Source organism: Zootoca vivipara, chromosome 12, assembly GCF_965207765.1.
Source record: "Zootoca vivipara chromosome 12, rZooViv2.hap1.1, whole genome shotgun sequence".
Classification (NCBI taxonomy): Eukaryota; Metazoa; Chordata; class Lepidosauria; order Squamata; family Lacertidae; genus Zootoca; species Zootoca vivipara.
In genome coordinates this window covers 7797408-7822768 of record NC_142595.1, presented here as the reverse complement: position 1 = coordinate 7822768, position 25361 = coordinate 7797408, and the positions used below count along the sequence as shown (strand labels likewise).

The 25361-nt window shown below is 49.5% G+C and overlaps 1 protein-coding gene across 1 annotated transcript in view; it reads left to right on the top strand.

Moving 5' to 3' along the window:
* LOC118095199 (uncharacterized) overlaps positions 1-18111 on the top strand; it is a 41513-nt gene extending 23402 nt beyond the window's left edge. Inside the window, exons 4-10 of the mRNA XM_088655800.1 lie at positions 4289-4336; positions 4434-4497; positions 4781-5060; positions 5164-5240; positions 5450-5504; positions 14416-14492; positions 17929-18111. Coding sequence (XP_088511926.1) covers positions 4289-4336; positions 4434-4497; positions 4781-5060; positions 5164-5240; positions 5450-5504; positions 14416-14492; positions 17929-18111 — 784 coding nt within the window. The remainder of the gene's footprint in view (positions 1-4288; positions 4337-4433; positions 4498-4780; positions 5061-5163; positions 5241-5449; positions 5505-14415; positions 14493-17928) is intronic.
* The last annotated feature ends 7250 nt before the right edge of the window (positions 18112-25361 follow it).

Sequence of the window (25361 nt, the reverse complement as noted above, 5' to 3'; positions counted from 1 at the left end):
TTCTTTCGTCCAGGATCTCCTGTCTGCACCGCTGTGGCTGCTGCCAAAGCCTCCCATAAAAAGAACAGGAACGTCTGCCAGGAGGATACCAAGTCCTTCTTCCTCCACAGGGCCACGCTTCAAGATAATGGTCTCCATCACCAGCACCCAAGCTGATGGACAGAGAGTGAGACTCCATCTTCCGTTGCGTTCCAGTCTGGCCTTTCTGAATTGTAAAGTCCTTCCAAGTCGCTGGAGGAAACCATTCTGCTCAGTGCCTTGCATGTCTTCTGGGATGCCACGCATGCTGTCTGAATGTGCCAGTTTCTGACTGGAGGAGAAGGGCATCTCTGGCACAGGTTAAAGCTCAATAAAGAAATTGGTTGCTTTCTATACGCCAATGATTAAACAATATATCGTGATAAAAGATTGTTAAAAAGTAAAAGTAACCAGCAGTTTTCTTTCCTTCTCTGCCTTCTGTATCTGCTTCTGGGAGCTCTGCTTAAGAAGGCTGGTTCTCATCAGCCCTTTCTCCTTGGAGGCCTTGAAGCTGCAGGTGAAGTCACTCCCCCTTCTCCCCCTTCAGGCTGCTGTTCAGCAGGTGAAGCGGATTCCTGCCCCATGACACTATCCCCCTCCCCAAGGTGCACCTCAACCTACCAGGTGGGTGCCGCCTTTTGGGGAGCACGGTGGTGGAAGTGTTGGACCAACTGGACATTGGGGGAGCATGGACATGCAAGGCCTCTTCCCCTGAGGATTTTCCATTAAGTCCATGTCCATTAAAAGGCCGTAAACCCCCTCCCCCACTTTCTATCATCTTCTTCTTTGGTGATCACACGTAGCCAAGTAAGATTATCTTTCGTGAACACGATCTTAATAGTGAGTCCATAATGGACGGTGGAGGCCAATTCTGGGTCCACACGTCCTTCCACAGTTTCCTGGTGGGAGTCGTTCACGGTGAGGATTTCCCAAACGTGCCTTCCTCTTAGCTCATTTCTCTCTTTCGTCCTAATTTCGACCGTCTTCAAAGTCCATGACACCATCAGTAAAGGCTGTTCTCCAATTGGAGCACTCGAAAGCCAGCTTGTCCCAATTTTTTATACTACATTTCTTTTAGATTTGCATTGAGAGAGTCTTTAAACCTATTTCCTTGACCATCACCATTACATTATTAAGTTGTTTGGGAAGACGATGATCAGGTATAGCCCAGGTCTGTAAAGCTGTTTTCCAGGTGTTTGGAGAGGGTGGTGTGAGGCATCTGGGCCTTAGCAGTAGGAGCCAAGCCTTAGCTCCGTGGCCCTCCTAAACCGAGGGAATTCTGTTCCCGGGCAGCTGGCAGAGCCCCTCTTCTCTTGTCATGGAATGGGCACATGCCCCAGGCGATGGTGACTGGACTATTAATCCTAAGCTGAAGAGCAGACCTGCCCAGCTTCAGGTGCCCCCTTCTAGAACCCACCGCTCTCAACCGACTCTCAACTGTCTCTCCCACTAACATTCAAACTCCCCTTCCAAGCCTCTGACAATCTTCTGTCTCCACCAGAATTCCACTCTCTCTCTTTCCCCCTCCCTCCCTGCCTGACATTCCATTGGGAATTCTAATATCATCACTTCAATTACCCAATTACACATTTTTTAAAATATAGATTTTGGGGGGAATACCCACTAAACCCTGGAAATTGATAAATGGTAGGATTTGGGATTATTTGGGTTTTGAAGGGAGAAATACAAGTTGCAAGGGCAGTTAAGAAAGAATTCAAGGGCCCGGAGAGACTAACTGGAAATGCAAGGGAAGTGAACTGCAGGTCCTTCTCCATGTTATAAAAAGCAGGTGTCTTCCCCCCAAAGGATTTTGGGAATTGTAGTTTGTCAGGGGTTCTGGGAATTGTAGGTCTGTGAGAGGGAAGCTACAATGCACAGAATCATTTGGGGGACGTCATGTGCTTTAAATGCTTATTGGATGCACTTTAAATAATAGGATTATAGAATTGTAGAGTTGGGAGGGTTCCCAAGGGTCATCTAGTCCAACCCCTGCAATGCAGGAATCACAGCTAAAGCATTCATGGCAGATAGTCATCCAACCTCTGCTTAAAAACCTCCGAGTGTTGGAATTTCCTTTCTTGTAACATAAATCCATGGCTTCAGGCCCTGCGGGTCTCTGGAGCAGAAGAAAGCAATCTTCCTCCCTCCTCTTGAGATATTGGTCGGGCTACATGGCGTGGCTCTCATATCCATGTCCTGAGGGACAGAGAGCAAAACCTTTCTCTCTCCCCTTTCTCCACCCCATGCAGAATTGCAAGGGGTCAGTGCATCTGGCTGGTAAGAAGATGGTCAGAGTTTGGAGCCCAGCCAGGGCTGGCAGTGGGCAGGACCCTGGCATTGCGTGGGATGGACTAGATGACTCTTGGGATCCCTTCCAACTCTACCATGCTATGATTCTATCAGGCAGCTAAAGGAATGTGCAGGGGAGCAATATGCAGAACCAGGGGAGGAATAACCACACATGCCAACAGCACCCTCTTGCCTGACCCATGGTGGCCTCATCCCAGCACATTTTGAACCCCTGATTTTATTTTTCTTAATTCATCTGCCTGACAACCCAGCAGCCTGGCCCCTGTTTGCCAGCTGATGTCACAAAGTGCCACTTTGCAAGCAAGCCTTATATTGCCCTGCAAGAGGGATGCCTGTCAGATGACGGTGAGAGACTCATCATGGATAGTGTCTGCAAAGGTAAGAGGAGCTCCGAGGCCCAGAGGAGATGAGCGGCATATACATAAAGGGATAATAATAATAATAATAATAATAATAATAATAATAATAATTCATAGGAACAGTAGCTGTAAAATCTATATAGGGAAAAATTATTATGCATTTGCGGGGGACACCCCTAAACCCTAGAGATTAATGAATGGTAGATTTGGAGTATTGAAGGGCAGATTGGAAGTCAGGGGGAAAGTGCAGGCTCAGATTTCTTTCCAAGCCAGGGCCTCACCTGGGAGAGAGACAGAAACATGCCCAAAGGGGTGGTGGCCCATCGGAGAGTCTGGGAGAGACATAAGCCAGGGTCTCTGAGTTTAGACTTTGGGATTCCCTGGCATTTCCCATCTGTAACCTCTCCCTCTGTTTGCATTTTCCTTTCTGTCTCCCAGCTCCTGAAAGGCTGTTGTGCCGTCGGGCGCAGATGTCCAAAGATCTTGAAGTTGTGGTATGTTTCTTCCATGGGGAATTCATTCTCCACATGTGCCGGGAGGTCGTGGGAGCAACCTGTGTGAACCGGGGCTGGGCTGGGCTGCGAGCAGGCATGTCTCCCCCCAGCCCCTCACCCCCCTGCTTCCAAAAAAGGGGACGGGCTATTCTGTTCCCCGGCAGGTGCATTGAGAGATGGCAGCCAGTGGTGGCGTGGGCTTGGGCACCATGGCAGGGGTGCTTGATCTGCCTCCCTCCTTCCCTGGATCAGCTGGCCAGACACACTTGCTAGGGCTCAGGCTGTCCCCACAGAAGTTTGGGGCTTCCCCCGGGGGGCCCTATGTGTCCACCGCAGGAGTGCACTGGTTGCAGCCGGGCTGCTCTGTGCCACGCAGGAGAAGTGGGGCTGGGGGGAGGCAGCAGAGTGAGGAAGGGAGGGAGCTGGGAAGGAAGACAGGTGGGTGGGGGGAGAAATATTGAGGCTGATGTTCTCCAGAAGAGAATTATTAGGGGCGGCCCACAGGACCCCTGTCCCCTAGAGAGTAGAATGTCCTTCTTCCTTCGCAGGGCCGTGGTTTGGGAGGCTCTGCTCCGGCGGCCGAGCAGCAGCCCAGCGGTGCCAGGGGGAACCTCACAGTGCGCAGGTATGCTGGGACCTTGTGTGGCAGGCGAAGTTTTCCCAATCATCCTACCTGTATACTGGGTACCACATGGCAGAGGGGGCCCAAGCATTGCAGACAAACAAGGGGGAGGGGTGCCAAATTGTAGGGTCGTACGGAAGGGCTGTAGTTAGGGGGTGGTGAGGTGGGCCCCCGCCAGGGGCGCCGGTGAGGGGCACGAACACAAAATCGGCTAAAATCATGTCCATAAAAATGTCTATAAATAAAAATATCAATTATTGCCTCCACCCCCTAGGGTCCTTCCTTCCTTCAGACTAAGGCAGACATTGTGTCTCGAACTGGATCTGGGGGAGAAGTGGCCCTCCTTGCCTTCTTAGCCCATCTTTCCCCCTAATTACTCAGTTACCACAATGGCCCTTAGAAGAGAAGAGATAGATGTTTTTATCTATATATTTATCTGGAACTCCTCCAACCTATCAGACTAACTGAGCTTCTTTCTTCCTTAGGCGAGAGGCTGGCCAGAACAAGGGGGGAAAGGCTCCCACTTCAGGTAAGTGGAAAGGCCAATCGAGTGCCCTACATTATAGGAATGCTTCCTTCCCGTGTCCCCCCCACCCTCATGTGCCATGTTTCTGTTTTATTTGCAGTGAGGGAGCCTTTCCCCATAGTATACTTCGTTCTGGCGGAATCCCTGGAGAGACGTGGCGAACATCAGGTACTGGGGCAGAGGGAACGAAGGGTCCTTGTGGAGTCCTAGGAACACTCTCCCCACCTGAGGCTTCCAGGAAGTGCTTTTCAGAAGCATTCCTCCCTCTGCACCATGCAATTTTCTTACCCTCATTGAAAGCCCCCTCATCCAAGATGCTCTTGTGGGGCATCTGGTTGTCCTTGGCTTCCACTACAGGATTGCCAGGAGAGAGAAGCCTTTCAATCTTTGGTGTGGCTAAGATAGCTGAATGTGCCCCCATTCCTCATATGATGTCCTTCTTCCTCCACAGGGCCACGCCTCCAGGGATGAGGCTCCAGATCTTGCTCCCGGGATGAAGAAGCAGAAAACATCCCGGCGGCTCCCGGCTGCGAACCCTCGCAGTGCTGCCCCACTGCCCATTCTCCGTACGGGCATGGCTCCTTCCCGGCCCGGCTTGGCGCAGAAGCAGCAGCCAAAGTTTCCTCCCATTAAAACATCAGAGAGGGAGGAAACTTTGACTGCTGCTTCTGTGCTAGGCCGGCTGGAAGATGCCCGTACGGAGGCCAAGTTGGGAGCATTAATAAGATCAGGTAGGAGGACATGCCCTTCCCTTGTCCCCCACCCTCCTGCCCCAGACTGGGACTAGCGTGGCTGGGAGCTAGGCGCCGGCTGATGTCTCCGTTTCTTTTGCAGCGAGGGGAAAATTCAGCCGGGGAGCCGCCGCATTCCGGGAGGGACTGGAGCCCAGACAACGGCCTCTCGCCTGTGAGGTACGGGGACAGGGGGGAGGAGGGGGGGGGCTTAGGGAACACACCAGAAGGGCATGCAGGATCAGGCCAAGGGCTCACCTGGTCCAGCCTCCTCTTCTCCCAGGGGCCACCCAGATGCCACTGGGAAAGCAGCAAACAGGATCTGAGCCCAAGAAGCAGTGCCTAGCGCCCCGTTCTCCCCTGCTTCAATGATCCCTTCTTTCTTGCAGGATTTCCCGTCGGCACCGCTGTGGATGCTGCCCAAGCCTCCCCCAAGGAGAGCTGGTAAGAGGAAGGGGAATTTTGCCTGGGGAGGGGAGAACACCCTACGAGTTGAGCGTACGTGTTCATGCTCTCAGTGAATTTCTGAGAAAGGCGGGTTTGGGACCTTTGGGGCCTTCCTACAGGGCTTGCTTGACTACAACTCCCATTGTCCTTGACCACTCTCCTTCCCCCCTTCTTCTTTTTAAATAAAAAAACAGACTGAGGAGTCCCAGTGATGCCGGTTGGCGGAGGAAGAGATGAATTTCAGAGCCTTTGGATCTCTGCTGAAGATTCCAGATTCTGATGTTTCAGCTGCTGAAGCATTTGAAAGCTGAGATGTGATAAATAGAAGAAAAAACATTTCCCTGTTCATCCTTTGGATATATCGGTTAATATTGTTGTTGTTGTAAAGTCAAGATAAGATGAATCTTCTGCCTCAGAGAAATATTCCGGTTTTGAGGATATTCTGAACGACCCGGCACAGAGTGAAGTAATGGGAAGTCCTCATCGTTTGGTTGAACACAAACTTGGTGTATGATGTGCACATACTCCTTCCTTCTCATGAAAATGTTTCTTACCTGTGTCCCTGTGGCTTCAAGTAAACCATATTAAATAGTAGTTGTACACTCAATCTCTCACCTACCTTGATGAAAAAAGGTACATTAAATGCTTAAATATATTCCCTTTGTTCTGTGTTTACTGTCAGTAAAAATGTCTTGTAATTGGGTATTTTTTTTTTAAAGTAGGGAAATATCTCTATTCAGGGCAATTTCTGCCTCATGTCTGCCACTGTAGATCTGTAGACATTAAAAAGTCTATAGAAAAGGGACATTTTAGATGGAACGTTCTTGTTCTTTGCCATATATAACCCAGGTACTTGATGTTTAATCTTTCTTTCCTTCTTCTTGATGACTTGACATGCCATCTTTTAAAAACAATGAGTAAGATTTTCTATCAATGCAACCAAACCAAACCAAACCAAAACCCGAGCTCCCCACTGGGGCAACACAAACTCTGAAGGGTTCAGGCTGTCGCAATTTGGGAAATGAGCTTGTGGCAATAGAGGGAGAGACCACCTCATCAGCACACAGCCTCTAAGACTGTCCCCGGAGTGAGAAAACCTCCCAAATTAAATCCAAATAAGGAGAGAGATTTCAAAGAATCATTGGAACAACTTTTGAAAGGACTCTGGGAGTGAAATAAGGGAGTCCCCTCTAGACCTGGTCAGAACCACGTGGGGAAAATCGGACTGGAAAGAACCTGGTACAACTCTGGTAGTCTCAGAGTATATGGGCAAAGAAGGGATCAAAGAATTGTAGAGCTGGAAGGGATCCCAAGGATCATCTAGTCCAACCCTCTGCAATGCACGAGCCCCACGTTGGGCAAAAGATTCATGCAATGCAGGGGGTTGGACTAGATGACCCCCAGTGTCCCTTCGAACTCTACAATTCTTCGATTCTAATACAAATGGTGTGAATGGCATACATCTGAGGGGCTGTGATGACCCACGTAGTTGCATCCTGCAGGGATAGAGGGCCTCACCCTGAAGAGAGACTGTTTCCCATCACTCATTTAGAACTTTCAAGGTTTGACAACCAGGAGAAGGAAGAAAGTAAGGAAAAATCTGTTTCAGGATCTGTTGACTTATTGCTGCTCTGCATGGGCACCAGGGCACACTAGCAATCAGCAACGGTTGGGCATCTTCTTCACATATATTTTCCAAATACATTCTAGGTGGTTAGTTCTGCCCCACTGAAGCCAGCTTGTACTTTTTCCTATTATTGTGACTCACAATTGCTACCTTCACATACTAAAAGCATTTCTATGACCAAAGGAGCAATCCTATAGCCAGCGTGGTGTAGTGGTTAAGAGAGGGGGACTCGGAATCTGGAGAACTGGGTTCGCTTCCCCTCTCCTCCACATGCAGCTGCTGGGTGACCTTGGGCCAGTCACACTTCTCTGAAGCCTCTCGGCCTCACTCACCTCACAGAGTGTTTGTTGTGGGGGAGGGAGGGAAAGGAGATTGTGAGCTGCTTTGAGACTCCTTAAGGGGAGTGAAAGGTGGGATATCAGGTCCAAATGCTTCTTCTGCTCCTTGTATAGCAAGATCCACTGGAATGAGCACTGGACCCACTGTATCTCTAGCTTGAGCTAGGAGGTTCCTGGAGCAGCCGGACTACACAGGCTTTACTCCCTTAGCTCAGCAGGAGAGAATCTGGAGTATTTCCCTCAGCCTGACTTAGCCAGAACCTAGACAGCTGAGCTGAGTTTGGCTGGTCTTAACTGGCATAAGCCCTGAAACAGGGTGGGATTTTGGCAGGATCCTAGGCCTATTCACATGACCCAACAACTCAGTGACACTCAAGCATGATAACTCAAGCAGTGTAACTCAAGCAATGGGGGGGGTGATAGATGTGATCCTCTCCCCCCTTTATTTGTTTGTTTTGTAGCACAAGAGAATATATTTCTATGCTGCTTTTCATCTGCATGAATCGCAAATTGGCTTACATGCAATCCTATATAATAATGTCCAAGATGTCCCTGCGTCCAAGCTGTCCCGTGTGTCCCTGGGGTACTGCGCATGTGCCCCAGGGATACAGGGATTGGACAGCAGAGACTGCGCGCGCGCACTCTCCCCCCCCCTCTGCCTCCTCCAACCGCCGCTCCCGCCGGACACTGCCTCACTGCAGGGCACGTCAGGGAAGCGAGGGTGGAGGCCGGCGAAGGCCTCCTCACAACCCTCCCTGGCCCGTGAGAGGAGCGGCGGTTGGAGGTGGGGGGGGGAGAGAGTGCACGCGTCCTTCCTGTCGGCGGCTGGGGGAGAGGAAGGAAGGAGGAGAAAGCGCTCCTCCGTTCCTGTCCCCCTGCCGCCGACAGCAAGGACAGGTCCCAGGGTTCGGAGAAGCGCTGCGCAAGCGCTTCTCCGAACCCTGGGAGGTCTCCTTGCTGTCGGCGGCTGCGGGAGAGGAACGGAGGAGGAGAAAGCAGCGCTTTCTCCTCCTCCGTTCCTGTCCCCCTGCCGCCGACAGCAATGACAGGTCCCAGGGTTCGGAGAAGCGCTGCGCAAGCGCTTCTCCGAACCCTGGGAGGTCTCCTTGCTGTCGGCGGCTGCGGGAGAGGAACGGAGGAGGAGAAAGCAGCGCTTTCTCCTCCTCCGTTCCTGTCCCCCTGCCGCCGACAGCAATGACAGGTCCCAGGGTTCGGAGAAGCGCTGCGCAAGCGCTTCTCCGAACCCTGGGAGGTCTCCTTGCTGTCGGCGGCTGCGGGAGAGGAACGGAGGAGGAGAAAGCAGCGCTTTCTCCTCCTCCGTTCCTGTCCCCCTGCCGCCGACAGCAATGACAGGTCCCAGGGTTCGGAGAAGCGCTGCGCAAGCGCTTCTCCGAACCCTGGGAGGTCTCCTTGCTGTCGGCGGCTGCGGGAGAGGAACGGAGGAGGAGAAAGCAGCGCTTTCTCCTCCTCCGTTCCTGTCCCCCTGCCGCCGACAGCAATGACAGGTCCCAGGGTTCGGAGAAGCGCTGCGCAAGCGCTTCTCCGAACCCTGGGAGGTCTCCTTGCTGTCGGCGGCTGCGGGAGAGGAACGGAGGAGGAGAAAGCAGCGCTTTCTCCTCCTCCGTTCCTGTCCCCCTGCCGCCGACAGCAATGACAGGTCCCAGGGTTCGGAGAAGCGCTGCGCAAGCGCTTCTCCGAACCCTGGGAGGTCTCCTTGCTGTCGGCGGCTGCGGGAGAGGAACGGAGGAGGAGAAAGCAGCGCTTTCTCCTCCTCCGTTCCTGTCCCCCTGCCGCCAACAGCAATGACAGGTCCCAGGGTTCGGAGAAGCGCTGCGCAAGCGCTTCTCCGAACCCCAGAATTTTCTAGAGCCCGTTATTGAACGGGCTGAAATACACTAGTAAATAATATTAACAATAACGTAATAGAACATCACAAAAGCAACATTAAGGAGACAACATAAATCTTGTGCACAGGATTAGTCTCCATGTGGATGAGCCTCAGTGCTGGGAGAACGGTTGAGTTTTGTTTCACTTTCTGAGCATCTCTGCTTATCACTATATTCCAAGCAGAGATCTTTGTTTAAAAACAAACTCTTAGTCGGTTTTCCAATAAATCTGCTCCTAACCCCTGACTCGTGAAGCTGGTTCCTCTCCTGAGAATATGTGTGCTAAAGGTGGGGAGAAAAGACAAGGTAGGACCACAATCAGCAACTGGAATACCTGAAGATGCTGTTTTCCACAAGAAAAAAAGGAAAGGAGCAGAAGTGAAAACCAGACCTGAAGTCATTTCCTCTGATCTGAAAACCCAGGTCCTTAGTTCCAGGTGGTAGGAGGAGGTGGGTGTGGGCACATTATTGGGAGTTTTTCGATACAGTGGTACCTCAGTTTTCAAACAGCTTAGTTCATAAACAACTTGAAACCCGAATGCTGCAAAACTGGAAGTAGGTGTTCTTTTCAAACTTTAATCGGAAGATGAACATGCTCCGTTTTGAGTCCCCCTGTGTTTCCTGTTGCGCTGCTCATGTGAGCCCCCTCCCCCCATTGTAATTCAAGCCTTCTGTTTCTGATTGCAGTGTTCCGAGGTGATATTTGGAGCTTATATTTGGTGCTTTTGTTTTTGTTATTTATTTTGCGGTTTTGGTTTTGAAGGTTTTTCAGTTCATTTGTTTTTGTGACTGTGGATCCCAGTTCAGCTACTGATTGATGGATTGATGGATTGTGTGACTGCGAAAATGGATAAAAGACCCCCATCCAAACAATGACTATCATCAGTGGAGGTAAGAATTTTTTTAGATTTAATTTTTATCATCTACAATACTGTTTAATTTATTTTCTAGTACAGTACATTGATTATTGCTTTCATTTTATGGATCAATGGTCTCGTTAGATAGTAAAATTCATGTTAAGTTTCTGTTTTAGGTGTTGTTTTTAAAATTCTGGAACGGATTAATCCATTTTGCATTACTTTCTATAGGAAAGCGCACCTTCGTTTTGGAACGCTTTGGTTTTGGAACAGACTTCTGGAACGGATTAAGTTTGAGAACCCAGGTACCACTGTATATAATTTTTTAAAAATACATTTCATTGCCAATGTGTTTAGCGCTGCAAGATGTAAGCAGATTTGAAGGCTCAGCCTGGCAAGTGTTATCCTGACAACAATTTGGGAGTATTGCAGAGTCTTTTGGTCTGAGTACAAGCAGTGCATGATGAATTAATACTTTTGACTGCTGATCCGTCTGATGGCTTAACTTCACGGCCATTTGTTTATTTAAAATATTTCTCATCCTTCCACAACTGCTCAAGATAGCTCACAGCATTTATTTAAGGCAATTCCATTCAGCAAAGTCAAACCTAAAACTGAAAGCATTTTTAAAAATTTCTTTAAAACAACATACAGTCGTAGCTTGGATCTCGAATGCCTTGCAACTCGAATGTTTTAGCTCCCAAACACCGCAACCCCGGAAGTGAGTGTTCTGGCTTGTCCGATGCGGCTTCCGATTTAGTGCAGGAAGCCCCTGCAGCCAATTGGAATCCGTGCCTTGCCCCCCCCCTGAACCCACCGATCTCAACCAACTCTCAATAGCACCCCCCCCCAACATTCAAGCTCCCTTTCCAAGCCTCCTCCAATGGCCACTTTCCATCAGAATTCTGGAATCCAGCTTGGGAAGGCTGGCTGCCCTGCTGTGGGGGACAAGTCCCGCTGGAAAGGACTCTACTCTTTCTTAAAGCCACAACAGTCTCCACCATGTCTCAGTTCACCAAAGGTGAGAGCCTGGAACCCCGTGGGCTCTTGCCACCACTCGGCAGAGAGAGGGGAGGGAGGCACCCAACTTTTGGAACAATATTTTATCCACCCTGCTCTGTGAAGTCATCCTGTTAGAAGCATATGAGCTTCTTCCCGTTCCTGGTTGCAAGGAAGTGAGCTGCAGGTTCTCCTCCCAGATCTAAAAATCAGGTGTCTTTCCCCCAAACAATCCTGGGAATTGTAGTTTGTCAGGGGTTCTGGGAATTGTAGGTCTGTGAGAGGAAAGCTACAATGCCCAGGATCATTTGGGGGACATCATGTGCTTTAGATGCTCATTAGATGCACCTTAAATCATAGCATCATAGAACTGTAGAATTGGGAGGGAACCCAGGGGTCATCTAGACCTACCCCCTGCAATGCAGGAATCTCAGCTGAAGCATCCATGGCTGATGGCCATCCCCCCTCTGCTGAAAAACCTCCAAGGAAGGAGCGTATACTGCCTCCTGGGGGATTTCTCCCCACTGTCAAACAGCTCTTGCAGTCAGAAAGTTCTTCCTCCAAGGAAAGAGAGTCTACGGTCTTCCAAGGGATTCCTCTGAGATATTGACAGGGCTGCATGGTGGGGCTCTCATATCCATGTCCTGAAGGACAGAGAGCAAAACCTCTCTGTCTCTCTCTGACTCTCTCTCTCTCTCCTTTCTCCACCCCAGGCAGAATCACAAGGGGTCTGTGCATCTGATTTCAGATTTAGATATCTTTATTGTCATTGTCCCCTTGCGGCTGGTAAGAAGATGGTTGGAGTTTGGAGCCCAGCCAGGGGTGGTTGTGGGCAGGAGCCTGGCATTGTCTGGGGTGGACTAGATGACCCTTGGCATCCCTTCCAATTCTACCATCAGTTACAGGTAGGTAGCCGTGTTGGTCTGACGCAGTCAAAATAAAATAAAAAAATCATTCCAGTAGCACCTTAGAGACCAACTAAGTTTGTCATTGGTATGAGCTTTCGTGTGCATGCACACTTCTTCAGATACACTGAAACAGAAGTCACCAGACCCTTATATATAGTGAGAGGGTGGGGAGGGGTATTACTGAGGGTGGTGGGAATGGGTGATTGGCTGATAGGAGTGGTAAACCTGTTGGTGACTGTTAATGACTGCAATTGGTCTTTCAGGAAAAAGCAAGGGCTGAGATGGTAAAGTGAGCTTGATCATGTATAATGAGATAAGAATCCAGTGTCCTTATTCAGACCAGGTCTCTCCGTGGTTTTAAGCTTGGTAATGAGTTGCAATTCAGCAACTTCTCTTTCCAGACTGGATAACTCCATAGCGTCAGCAGCACCCCTTCCATTATGCTTTCGTTGGGACTCCTAAGCGGTGGACATACTATCAAAGGCTAATTGGCATGGATAGCCAAATCCATTGATACCAACAACACTCTTTGGAAAACAGAACAGTGGATGGGAAAGGCCTCCTTAGAGGGCCGTACGGTAAATGGGGTGCAGATAGTACAGATAATCAGAATTGGTCCTTGGATGCACATCTGATTAAACCTGTGGGGCCTGATTCAGCCAAGTGAAAGGAAAGCGAAAGGCTGCTTTTGTGGGGAAAGGGATGGGGAGCGAGACAAAGAGCCCTACCCTCTTCTTCTTCTTCTGCAATGGGATTAACCAACAAAAAGGGAACAAAACACACCGAGTGAATTTTTCACAGCCCCAAAGTTGTTGTTGTTGATTGAGTTTATTTATTGAATTATTTAAGCACGCAAAATAGGGGATGGATGTAAGGGTTGATGGGTCCAAGTAGGCATGATGGAAGCAACAGTATTTGTTCTTTAAGTGTCTTTGCCACATTTATATACGAGGAAGCTAGAATCTAGCAGCAATCCAAGAGAATAAGAAAGCTAGCTACTATGGTCCGCATTGCTGACACATATCTAAAGAAGCAGGTAAGTATTGGAACTTTTAAGTTGGTGGTTTTTATTCACACAATGTTCCCAGTTGCGCCTCAGCTGTGTCATATCTACGGGAAACTGCCAAGAATAGACCCACTCTTTGTAAGCTGTGAGGACTACATGAGGGAGGGACTGGAGCCCAGACAACGGCCTCTCGCCTCTGAAGTATGGGTGATAGACCACTGAAGCTGCAAGTGGAATTCCAAGCCCCTTCCCAGGTCCCCCACCTTCCTGCCCCAGACTGGAGCTAGCGTGGCTGGGAGCTAGGCACCAGCTGATGTCTCCGTTTCCTTTGCAGCGAGGGAAAGATTCAGCCGGGGAGCTGGCAACGAGATTAAGATTTCGAAGAAATCTCAGGAGTTCCACCGTGAAAGAGCAGCACCTGAGTGCCACCTACCAGGGAAGAGTTTTGGTATCTTGGGATACCCAGATGCAACCCCCCCCCTTGTTTCCTGCATCTTTTGGCAATAAAGCCTTCATTTAGGATGATGCTGTGTCTTTCTTAATTTTACTCTTTGTAAGCTGTGAGGGCTACATGAGCCCTGTATTCTGTGCAATGTGCAGGGTACCCACGTGATATAGAAAAAGGATTCCTCCCTCCAACTGGGTTGCCTTGCATAACCCTCTGCACCATGCAATTGTCTCACCCTCTTTGAAAGCCACCTCATCCAAGATGCTCTTGTGGGGCATCTGGTTGTCCTTGGCTTCCACTACAGGATTGCCAGGATTCTCCATGCCGGTGAAAGTGGAGAGAGAAGCCTTTCAATCTTTGGTGTGGCTAAGACAGCTGAATGTGCCCCCCCCCATTCCTCATATGATGTCCTTCTTCCTCCACAGGGTCACGCCTCCAGGGATGAGGCTCCAGATCTAGCTCCCGGGATGAAGAACCAGACAACATCCTGGCGGTTCCTGGCTGTGATCCCTCGCAATGCTTCCCCACTGCCCCCTCTCCATACGGGCATGGCTCCTTTCTGGCCCTGTTTGGCACAGAAGCAGCAGCCAAAGTTTCCTCCAATTCGAAGAACATCTCAAGTTATTTCAGTGAGGGGGGAAACTTTGGCTGCTGCTTCTGAGCTAGGCCAGCTGGGAGGGAGCCAAGATGCTCGTACGGAGGGGGAGGCCAGGTTGGGGAAACTTATAAGATCAGGTAGGAGGACATGCCCCTCCTCAGGTCCCCCACCCTCCTGCCCCAGACTGGGGCTAGCGTGGCTGGGGGCTAGGCGCCTGCTGATATCTCTGTTTTATTTGCAGCGAGGGAACAACTCAGCCTGGGAGCCGCCGCATCCCAGGAGGGACTGGAGCCCAGGCGGAGGATACGCTTCTCTGAGGTAACGGGACAGGAGTGTTAACGGAAAATCTGAGGGCTCTCTTGGACAAAACAAGACTCCAGCCAAGAGTATCAGGGCAAAACAGCAGCCAGTAGGCTTGGTCTTTATTCAAGCAAAATACTGTCGCGACAGGGCCCCACCTGCAACCAGGTGAAGCAAGAAGGAGACCCCGAACAAAGGGGGTCTTCCCTTTTTCTTTGCATCCCACCACCTAGGTACACCCCTAAAGATACATCACTAGTATGTCACTGATATGTCATTGATACATCCCAAAAAGGAGGGGTCAAAGATAGAAATTTGAGCACCTGGCCAGCTGCTCCTGGCCTCTTCTCACCCCCTCCCTCTTAAATTCCACAGGACTAAGAGAAGTTGGCTGCTGTCCTTTGAGTAGTTGCCGGATCATGGCCGTCGGCTGAGTCCTCCCAAGACCACCCATCTTCACCGCATGGCTCCTTGGCCCCAAATGCACGGCGGTGACGGCGAGTACGCAGTTCCCAAATCCAAATCCAGCATGGAGGTGATGGCTGCTGTCCTTTGAGAAGATCCTGGATTGAATCCACTTTGAGAGGAAAATCAATCGTATAGAAGATGATCGGCTGTCTGGCACAGTTGGAGGTGAAAATTCCTGTCCCTGAGCGGGTTGCTTACGTTGCCAGATCATGGCCGTCGGCTGAGTCCTCCCAAGATAAATTTTATACACAGAGTATAATAAAGTGAAATAAAAGAGATCTGACTCATGACTGGTTTCTTTTCTCATGAATTTAAGTCTCATCAATCGAAACTCTCTCTCTCATCAGTAGTGGTTTTAACAAATCCTGGTTACAGCCAATTTGGCTGTGAAAACATTGTATCAATACCTGAGGTAGGTGAATGGGAAGACTTTGGAAGACTGTTGTAATAATCAGTACGCAAGCGCTAAGGACACTGTTTGAGAATGACTATTGATTGGAGTGCAGCGAGCTGTCAAATTCGATTCTTCCGGTCAACCCATAGAAATACATGGGAACAGGCAGAGGAAATGTAGCGAGCCGTCAAAATATCCAAAATATCCATTTTTAATATGCAAAACAAACAGTATTTATTCTGATCCATTGTTTCCTGGCCCATAGGCCAGTGCCTGCTCTGTCCATTGGGTAATCTGGCTCTGGTTGGGAATGCTTCTGTGGAGATGAATCCTATAATTCTCCACACACACACACACACGTCATTCCTTCCATAAGTCAGAAGCAGACATGGTGTGTGGAACTGGACCAGGGGGAGAAGTGGCTCTCCTTGCCTTCTTAGCCCATATTTTCCCCTAATTTCTGTATCCCATGTAAATGTCCTTCCTGAGATTCTAGCCAACCTCAACTGGTGCTCTCAGTTACCATAATGGCCCTTAGAAGAAAAGAGATAGATGTTCTTATCTATATATTTATCTGGAACTCCTCCAACCAATCAGACTAACTGAGCTTCTTTCTACCTTAGGCGAGAGGCCAGCCAGAACAAGGGGGGAAAGGCTCCCACTTCAGGTAAGTGGAAATGCCAATTGAGTGCCCTATATTATAGGAATGCTTCCTTCCCGTGTCCCCCACGCTCATGTGCCATGTTTCTGTTTTCTTTGCAGTGAGGGAGCCTTTCCCCATAGTATACTCTGTTCTGGCAAAATCCCTGGAGAGACGTGGCGAACATCAGGTACTAGGGCAGAGGACTTTAGAATCTATCATGCAGCCGCATGCCTGTGTTGGCTTAAAGAATGGTTACTATTGAGAGATGAAGAAATTCTTGAGGTAGAAGGCTTTAGGAACATCACTGGGTGGCACACATATCTATTGCAAGACGATAGGAAGAAATTTAAACAGTTCTCAGATCATGTGATAAAGAAATCGATTTTCAAGAATTGGCAAGAACTTAGAGATCTAATTGAGCCTAAAATACCCTGGTGGGCCTCACCCCTGGAGATGACGGCAATGGGAGGAAGAAGTAGGAATGGAAATTGGCTAACCTACCAAGATTTATTAGTAAAGGACAAGGGTGAATTAGTGTTGAAATCACCAGTTGGTTACAATATCTCCAGCTACAAAGTCTATTTAAGGAACACAAAGAAGTAGGGTTTGCGAAAGAGAAATCTATGGTACAGGAATTAATAATTGAAAATCATGTTAAACCTTTATCAAAGTTATACAGATTCTTGCTGGAGTGGGAGCTAAAGGATGAGGAAATAAAGTGTGTTATGGTTAAATGGGCTCAAGACCTGGGAAGGCCGATTTATAAAGCCCAATGGGATAGATTATGGAATGTAACAATGAAATTTACGGCCTGTACTGGGATAAAGGAAAATATGATGAAAATGCTATATCGTTGGCATTTAACTCCGGATAAGATCGCAAAAATTTATAAGAGCGGAGACAACAACTGTTGGAAATGCCAAAAGGAGGTAGGAGACTATATACATTGCTGGTGGAGATGTGGAAAAATTAGTAAGTTCTGGGGGGAAGTCTACGAGGAATTAAAAAAGATGATGAGGATTACATTTTTAAAAAGCCCGGAATACTTTCTATTAAGCCTTGTGCCCGACAGTTTCCCAGAGGATAGGGAAGATATCTTTCTTTATGCCTGTGCAGCTGCAAGATTACTAATAGGTCAAAAGTGGAAAAATGAAGAAGTACCTACAATTCAAGAATGGCAGTTGAAATTACTGGATTTCATGAATTTAGATAGGATGACTGCGGCAATCAGGAACACCTCGAAACAATGGTCTAGGAAGAAATGGGAGTACGTAGAAGATTATTTTAGGAAAAAAAATATTAAAACGGAATTAGTGATCTGTTTAGATTAGAGCAACACAGGGGAATTAAGAGGAAATTGTGATAAGGACGAAGCATATAACTGATTTAGTTCTAGGAGAAAAAGAAAAAGGGGGAATTTAACAACAAAGCGATGTGGAAGAGTTTGGAAGTTAATTTTAAACTTATTTATGTATAAAGATCTGATTTATGAATTGTGTAATTGTTATGGTGGAGAAACCATATTGGTTTCCTTTTTTTCGTATTTGTATGTTTTTAATATGAATTAATAAAGTTTATTTTAAAATAATTTAGGGGAAAAAAAGGTACTAGGGCAGAGGGAATGAAGGGATCCTTGTGAAACATGTTTTGGGATTCCCAGGAACACTCTCCCCACCTGTGGCTTCCAGGAAGTGCTTTTCAGAAGCATTCCTCCCTCCAACTGGGTTGCCTTGCATAACCCTCTGCACCATGCAATTGTCTCACCCTCTTTGAAATCCACCTCATCCAAGATGCTCTTGTGGGGCATCTGATTGTCCTTGGCTTCCACTCCAGGATTGCCAGGATTCTCCATGCCGGTGAAAGTGGAGAGAGAAGCCTTTCAATCTTTGGTGTACCTAAGATAGCTGAATGTGCCCCCATTCTCAAATGATGTCCTTCTTCCTCCACAGGGCCACGCCTCCAGGGATGAGGCTCCAGATCTAGCTCCCGGGATGAAGAAGCAGACAACATCCCAGCGGCTCCCGGCTGTAATCCCCCGCAACGCTTCCCCACTGCCCCTTCTCCGTACGGGCATGGCTCCTTTCTGGCCCTGTTTGGCACAGAAGCGGCAGCCAAAGTTTCCTCCAATTTGAAGAACATCTCGAGTGAGGGAGGAAACTTTGGCTGCTGCTTCTGAGCTAGACTGGGGCTAGCGTGGCTGGGAGCCAGGCGCCTGCTCATGTCTCTATTTTCTTTGCAGCGAGGGAACGACTCAGCCTGGGAGCTGCCGCATCCTGGGAGGGACTAGAGCCCAGACGAGGGCCTCTTGCCTCAGAGGTAATGGGACGGGGGGAGGGGGTCCTTAGGAAACACACAAGAAGGGCCTGCAGGATCAGGCCATTGGCCCATCTGGTCCAGCCTACTCTTTTCCCAGGGTCCTCCCAGATGCCTGTGAGAGTGCTGCAAGCAGGATTGGAGCCCGAGCCCTCTGCCCACCTGGGACTTCGTGTAATGGCTATTCTGAAGCATTTCCACCAGGACTAGTAGCCTTTGACCACCCTCTCCTCCATTAAGTCACCTCATTCTCTTTTAAAGCCATGCAGTCAGAGATACTCTTTTGGTGCCTCTCATGGCCTGTGGCAGCCCATTCACATGTCCCTCAATATACCGTGACAAAAGATTGTTAAAAACTAAAAGTAACCAGCAGTTTTCTTTCCTTCTCTGCCTTCTGTGCCTGCTTCTGGGAGCTCTGCTTAACAAGGCTGGTTCTCATCAGACATGCAAGGCCTCTTCCCCTGAGGATTTTCCATTAAGTCCATGTCCATTAAAAGGCTGTAAACCCCCTCCCCCACTTTCTATCATCCTCTTCCTTGGTGATCACACGTAGCCAAGTAAGATTATCTTTCGTGAACACGATCTTAATAGTGAGTCCATAATGGACGGTGGAAGCCAATTCTGGGTCCACATGTCCTCCCACAGTTTCCTGGCGGGAGTCGTTCACGGTGAGGATTTGCCAAACGCGCCTTCCTCTTAGCTCATTTCTCTCTTTCATTCTGATTTTGAGCGTCTTCAATGTCCATGACACCTTCGTTAAAGGCTGTTCTCCAACTGGAGCACTCGAAAGCCAGCTTGTCCCCATTGTTTATACTACATTTCTTTTAGATTTGCATTGAGAGAGTCTTTAAACCTGTTTCGTTGACCATCAGCATTACATTATTAAGTTGTTTGGGAAGACGATAATCAGGTATAGCCCAGGTCTGTAAAGCAGCTTTCCAGGTAGTTGGAGAGGGTGGTGTGAGGCATCTGGGCCTTAGCAGTAGGAGCCAAGCCTTAGCTCCGTGGCCCTCCTAAACCGAGGGAATTCTGTTCTTGGGCAGCTAGCAGAGCCCCTCTTCTCTTGTCATGGAACGGGCACATGCCCTGGGTGATGGCGACTGGACTATTGATCCTAAGCTGAAGAGCAGACCTGCCCAGCTTCAGGTGCCCCCTTTTAGAACCCACCGCTCTCAACCGACTCTCAACTGCCTCTCCCACCACATTCAAACTCCCCTTCCAAGCCTCCATCAATCTTCTGTCTCCACCAGAATTCCACTCTCTCTCTTTCCCCCTCCCTGCCTGCCTGACATTACATTGGGAATTCTAATATCACTTCAATTGAGGCTGAGATAAGTGTGTGTGAGGTGTCTGGAAAAGAGAGGCTTTGAGCAGGGGTGCTGAGAAGGAGGAGGAGGAAAGTCTGGAATCCACCTTGTGAAGTCTGCTGTCCTGTGGGGGTCACGGCCCTCTTGAAAGGACCCTGCTCTACTTTTTCCTAAAGCTACGACTCTCTCCACCATGTCTCAGTTCTCCAAAGGTGAGAGCCTGGAACCCCTTGGGCTTTTGCCACCGCTCGGCAGAGAGAGGGGAGGCACCCAACCTTCGGAGCAATATTTTAGGCATCCTGCTCTGTCAAATTATCCTATTAGAAGCACATAAGCTTCCCGCTCCTGCTTCCTAGGAAATTGGGGGAAGTGAGCTGCAGGTTCTTCTCCGTGTTCTAAAAAGTAAGACAATCTTACTCGGCTACAAGTGATCGCCAAAGAATAATTCCATTAAATGTCAACCTACAGACTCATCGCTCCTAAACATGTTGCAGATCATTTTAAGGAGAATTTCCCAAAGTTTCAGGATCTTGCCATTTGTTTGGGATGGGTTTTAACAGGAAGGAGAGAATATAAGCCGCTCCCTTAAAATTCCCCAGGCACTCACACCCGTTCCATTTTACCGTATATCTGTTTCAGCAGCGATATCGTGAAAGCCAATTTTTGTAAGGTTGTGAATTTAAACCGCCCTTTAACTTTTCACGGTCAGAATTGGGGGTGGCGAGTGAGGCTATATTGAGGCCAATACAGTATGTGACACAAACAGACTCAATAGGCATGGCATTAAGCTACAGCAACTCAAGACCAGAGTCGAAGTCATTTGGAAGAGAGGCATTGTTAATGGGAAGGATCAGAAATGGGGAGAGCACTTGCATGGTTTGGTCCTTTAGCTCTTGCTCAATAAAAAGATGCCCCCTGCTAGAGCAGAAGTCTAGCCTTCTCGGAACCTGTGTTTGTTTCCTATGGGTTTACTGTGGTGAGGGACTGGCAGAAAGTACCCCCTTAACTGCCTCTCCCTTGAGCAGCAGTATTATTCAGGGCCGTCTTTAGCAGATGCAAATATCTGTCCAGCCTCCCCAAATTACTATGGATGGGGGGGGGGGGACAAGCTGCGCACTGCCAGCCATGGGGGGGGGGAGCTCAACTCTCCCCAATGCTGCTGCGGGAGAGCAATCCCCAGAGGCTTGGGAGGGAAGCTGCATGCAGGGAAAGGGGAGGCCACCGGCAAAGCCGCACAGCTCCCCCACTCGCTGGGCGCCCCTGAGAGGCCGGCGCCCCGGCGCAAAGAACCACTAAGCCCTATGGGAAAGACGGCTCTGGTATTATTACACTTTGATTGTAGGAAACCATTTCTGAGGCATTGCTTACAAATATACTAGTTGAGTCTAAGTGGAAATGAAATGCTTATGCACCCCTACAAGGAGGCAATCTGCCCCACATCAGAGAACACCTGAATGCACTCACCTCACTCTGTGCCACTCCCCTTCCCTCCCTGTTCATTCTGAATTTCTCTGCAGCTTCTCCCTCTGTGTCCCCCCTTCTGCCCCAGGGATCCATCTCAGCTAGAGAGGGGGCAGGGAACAGGTCCATTTCTCTGGCCTCTGACAGATTTCCCCATTAAGAACATTCTGGAGAAATTCTGAACTAGTCCCTAGCTCAATTAAGAAGCCATCAACTGGCGATTAACATTATTTTGCCTGACAAAGGCTAGCATTTGCAGCAATACATTACCGAGCCATGTTCAGACACTCCTTTTGCTAGGGAAATTGCTGGTTAAGAGTCCTTGATGGTCACCGGATGCCTCCCCCCTCCCCAATAGCTTGAGCTAATTTTTAGGAACCGGTTTCTTGACACAGAGATTTCTCTTGCATGTTTGAGTGAAGAGAGCAGATAAGTAAGAGACAGGATGTGAGAAAGTGGGACCTTTTCTGGGAGCTCTTTGTGTTGGAGAGAGTCTCTTTTGGAATCCGCCTTGCAGAAGTCGAAGTGGTTTTCCTCTGCTTATGTATTTCTAAACAAAGAAAATATATCTTCCTATATAAATAAAAATGCAAGGTTGTCATCGCACAGCTCGCACTGGAGGATCTGTAGTGCCTCATCACAATTCTGGATTTGCATGAAATCAGGGTGGGGTAGAGTTAGCCCCTAGCAGTGGCAAAGTATGGGGGGGAGGGCTGGGGTTGCCGTCGCCCCAAGGCACATTTTCTGGAGGGGGCGCGACCCAGCGCCTCCACAACAGGCTCCCATTGGGAACTTGGCTCCAGCGTGTGAGGGAGCTGTAGGCAACCTCCCATCCATTTGGTCTAGGGGACCATCCACTCACAGTACCTCTGTCTTATCTGGATTCAGCTTCAGTTTGCTGGCTGTCATCCAGTCCATTACCGAGACAAGACCATGGTCCAGCACATCCAGCCGCAGATGTAAATAAGTCTTCAACTGTGTGTCACCAGCATAGAGCTGACAGTGTACTCCAAAATTTTGGATAACTCCACTCAGCGGCTTCATGTAGATGTTAAACAGCATAGGGGATAAAAATGAACCCTGAGAAACCCCACATGGAAGCCTGTCCCATCTCCATGTTACTCCCACAGCAGTTTCTTGAAGATGGACTTCTGGCAAGTGATGGGCTGCACCTCACAAGGGTTGGGAGGAATGTTTTTGCCAAGAATCTCAAAAACCTCATCAGGAGGGCTTTAAACTGACTTATGTGGGGGAGGGAGACAGTGGTCCTGAAGGTAGGAATCTATCAAGTGCTGAAAATGATCATCCAAATGTCAGGGACCAAATGGAGCAAACAGCACGCAAACCTAGTGGTGGTAGGGGAAAATCCTTAAATAAGAGGCTGTGTGTGTGTGTGATCAATGGTCTTCAATGTCTGTATACTAATGCACAGAGCATGGGAAATAAACAAGATGAACTTGAGCTCTTGGTACAGCAAACTAAATACGACATAATAGGCATCACTGAAACCAGCGGCTTCATGTAGATGTTAAACAGCATAGGGGATAAAATGGAACCCCGAGAAACCCCACATGGAAGCCTCTCCCATCTCCATGTTACTCCCACAGCAATTAGGCTTGGTAAAAGGCATTTTTACTAAGTTTAATAAGTTTTCTACTGTAAAGTATGCACACCTAAACTTTTGACTTAAATTCACCTCCAAAGTTTTGTAAAATCTCCTATTACCCAGTGTTATGTACTGAGCTAAATCCTAGAACAATAGGATTCAGAATCAGCGGGAGCTACCCAATCCAACTCCAGGTGGAAGTGAATCCGCAACCTGATTGGCCTGCTGGAGCAGCCAATCAGGCGGCTGGCAGAAGTGAATCTGCTACCTGATTGGCCTGTAGGAGCAGCCAATCAGGCTGCAGGCAGAAGTCAATCCACAATATAATTGGCCCACAGGTGTAGCCCTGAAGTAGCCAATCACGCAAGGCCCATTGTGTAAATAGTGTATATAAGCAGATGGTTTTGGGGAAAGAGCCATTCTTCTTCTCCTCTTCTCCTTGATGACTATGAGCTGAATAAAGAGCATGAAATTCACTCTCGACTCCGAGTACATTTCACTGGCGACGAAGGTGGGATCCTGCTGAGCTGACCGCCACCACGCACTGCACCGCGGCACCGCCACCTGCTGCACCGCTGCATCGCACCGTGCATCCAGGCTTCAGCTCCAGGACCCAAGGAACCCAGAATGGCAACCGACAGCAGCTTCTCGCCATTCAAACCAGCATCAGGAGACTGGGAAGGGTACGCCGCCCGTTTCAACTTCCTCCTGCAAGCGAAAGAAGTCACCAACGATGCCATGAAGAGGGCGACATTCTTCAGCGTCTGTGGAGAGGACACGTTTGAAATCGCCCGGGCTCTCCTTGCACCTAGAGATGTCGCTACCATCTCTTACAAAACAATAATGGAACGGCTGAAGGAGCACTTCTCACCACAGCCCTCGGTGGTAGCTTGCCGAAATGCCTTCTACGCAAAGCGGCAAGCCCCGGGGGAAACCATAACTGGGTTTGTGACCTCCCTCCGCCAAGCCGCCCGGTTATGCAACTTCTCAGAGTTGGAGAACATGCTTCGTGATCGCCTCGTCGGTGGCCTGAGGGACGAGATGTTGCAACGACGCCTCTACGCCAAAAAAGACCTCACGTTCCAGATTGCTCTGGAGGAAGCCCTGGCAACCGAAGCCGCCGAGAGGTCAACGCAAGAGGCACGACCGGCCCCGCCATCCCAACCGAGGGTCTACCACGAAGACCTCACCGACGAATCCGAATCTGACAGGGAGGAAGTACACCGAGTACAGCGGCGCACTCAAGCAGCACACACACCACAGCAGCCTCGACGAGAAGGAGGGAACTGTGCAAGCTGCGGGGAGAACCACGAGAGGAGGACCTGTCGTTTCCGCAACGCAGAGTGTAGGCAGTGCAGAAAATTGGGACACATCGCCCGGGTGTGTCGGGCTCGACTCACCCGTCGACAAGCATCAGATGACCGACCCAGGAGCCCCAGGTCACACGGCACCATGCACCAAGGCAACTCGACGGAGATCACGGACTACCAGGTATTCCAGTTGCCCCATCCCAGCACAGAGAAAATTTATATAGAGGTACAGATAGAGGGAGCCCCATGCCGCATGGAGCTGGACACGGGTTCAACTCTATCCATAATCTCGGCCCGAACATTAAGGGAACTGTGCCCTAATGGGGGTCCCAAACTAAGGCCGGCCCCATTCACCCTCCGGGACTTCCAGAAACGTAAGGTCCCTACAATTGGGGTGGGGACCTTCAGGGTGCAATATCGAGGGCGAAAGCAACAATTGGACTTGCTGGTAGTTAAGGGCCCCTACGTTAGCTTACTGGGACTGGCATGGTTTGGACCTCTGGGGCTAGCCGTTACCGGGGTGAACCGCACTAGCTTACAAGTGGACGTGGACGCCATATGCAAAGAGTTTCCAGGGGTTTTCGATGGGGCATTGGGACGATATACAGGACCCCCCATTGCCCTACAGCTAGACCCCGCTGTACGACCCATCAGGCACAAGGCCCGCCGGGTCCCGTTCGCCCTGAAACCCCGCATAGACGAGGAATTGGACCGGCTCGTGGAGCAAGGAGTGCTGGAGCCGGTGCCCAACGCCCCCTGGGAAACTCCAATTGTCACACCCGTCAAGCCTAACGGTTCGGTCCGCATCTGTGCAGACTACAAATGCACCATAAACAAGGCTCTCACGGCCCATGCATACCCAGTGCCAGTGGTCAGCCATGTCCTCGCCACCCTGGCTGGGTCAAAAATCTTTGGCAAACTGGACTTGGCCCAAGCGTATCAACAGTTGCCTGTGGACGAAGCCACAGCAGAGGCTCAGACGATTGTGACGCACAGAGGGGCATTCAGAGTAAAGCGGCTGCAATTTGGCGTTAGCGTGGCACCAGGCATATTCCAGAATCTAATGGACTCTCTCCTTAAAGGGATTCCTGGCGTCACCCCCTTCTTCGATGATGTACTGATCGCCGGGCCCACACCAGAGGAATTTGAGGACCGCCTCCGCTCCGTCCTGCACCGTTTCCAGACGGCGGGCCTCAAGGTGAAGCGGGAAAAGTGTTTACTGGGAGTGCCGCAGGTGGACTTTCTGGGATTTAAGGTGGACGCAGAAGGGGTCCATCCAACCGGTGACAAGGTACGGGCCATTTGTGAGGCCCCAGCGCCCAAGAGCAAGCCCGAACTTCAGTTATTCTTGGGACTATTGAACTTTTACCATGCCTTCCTTCCCC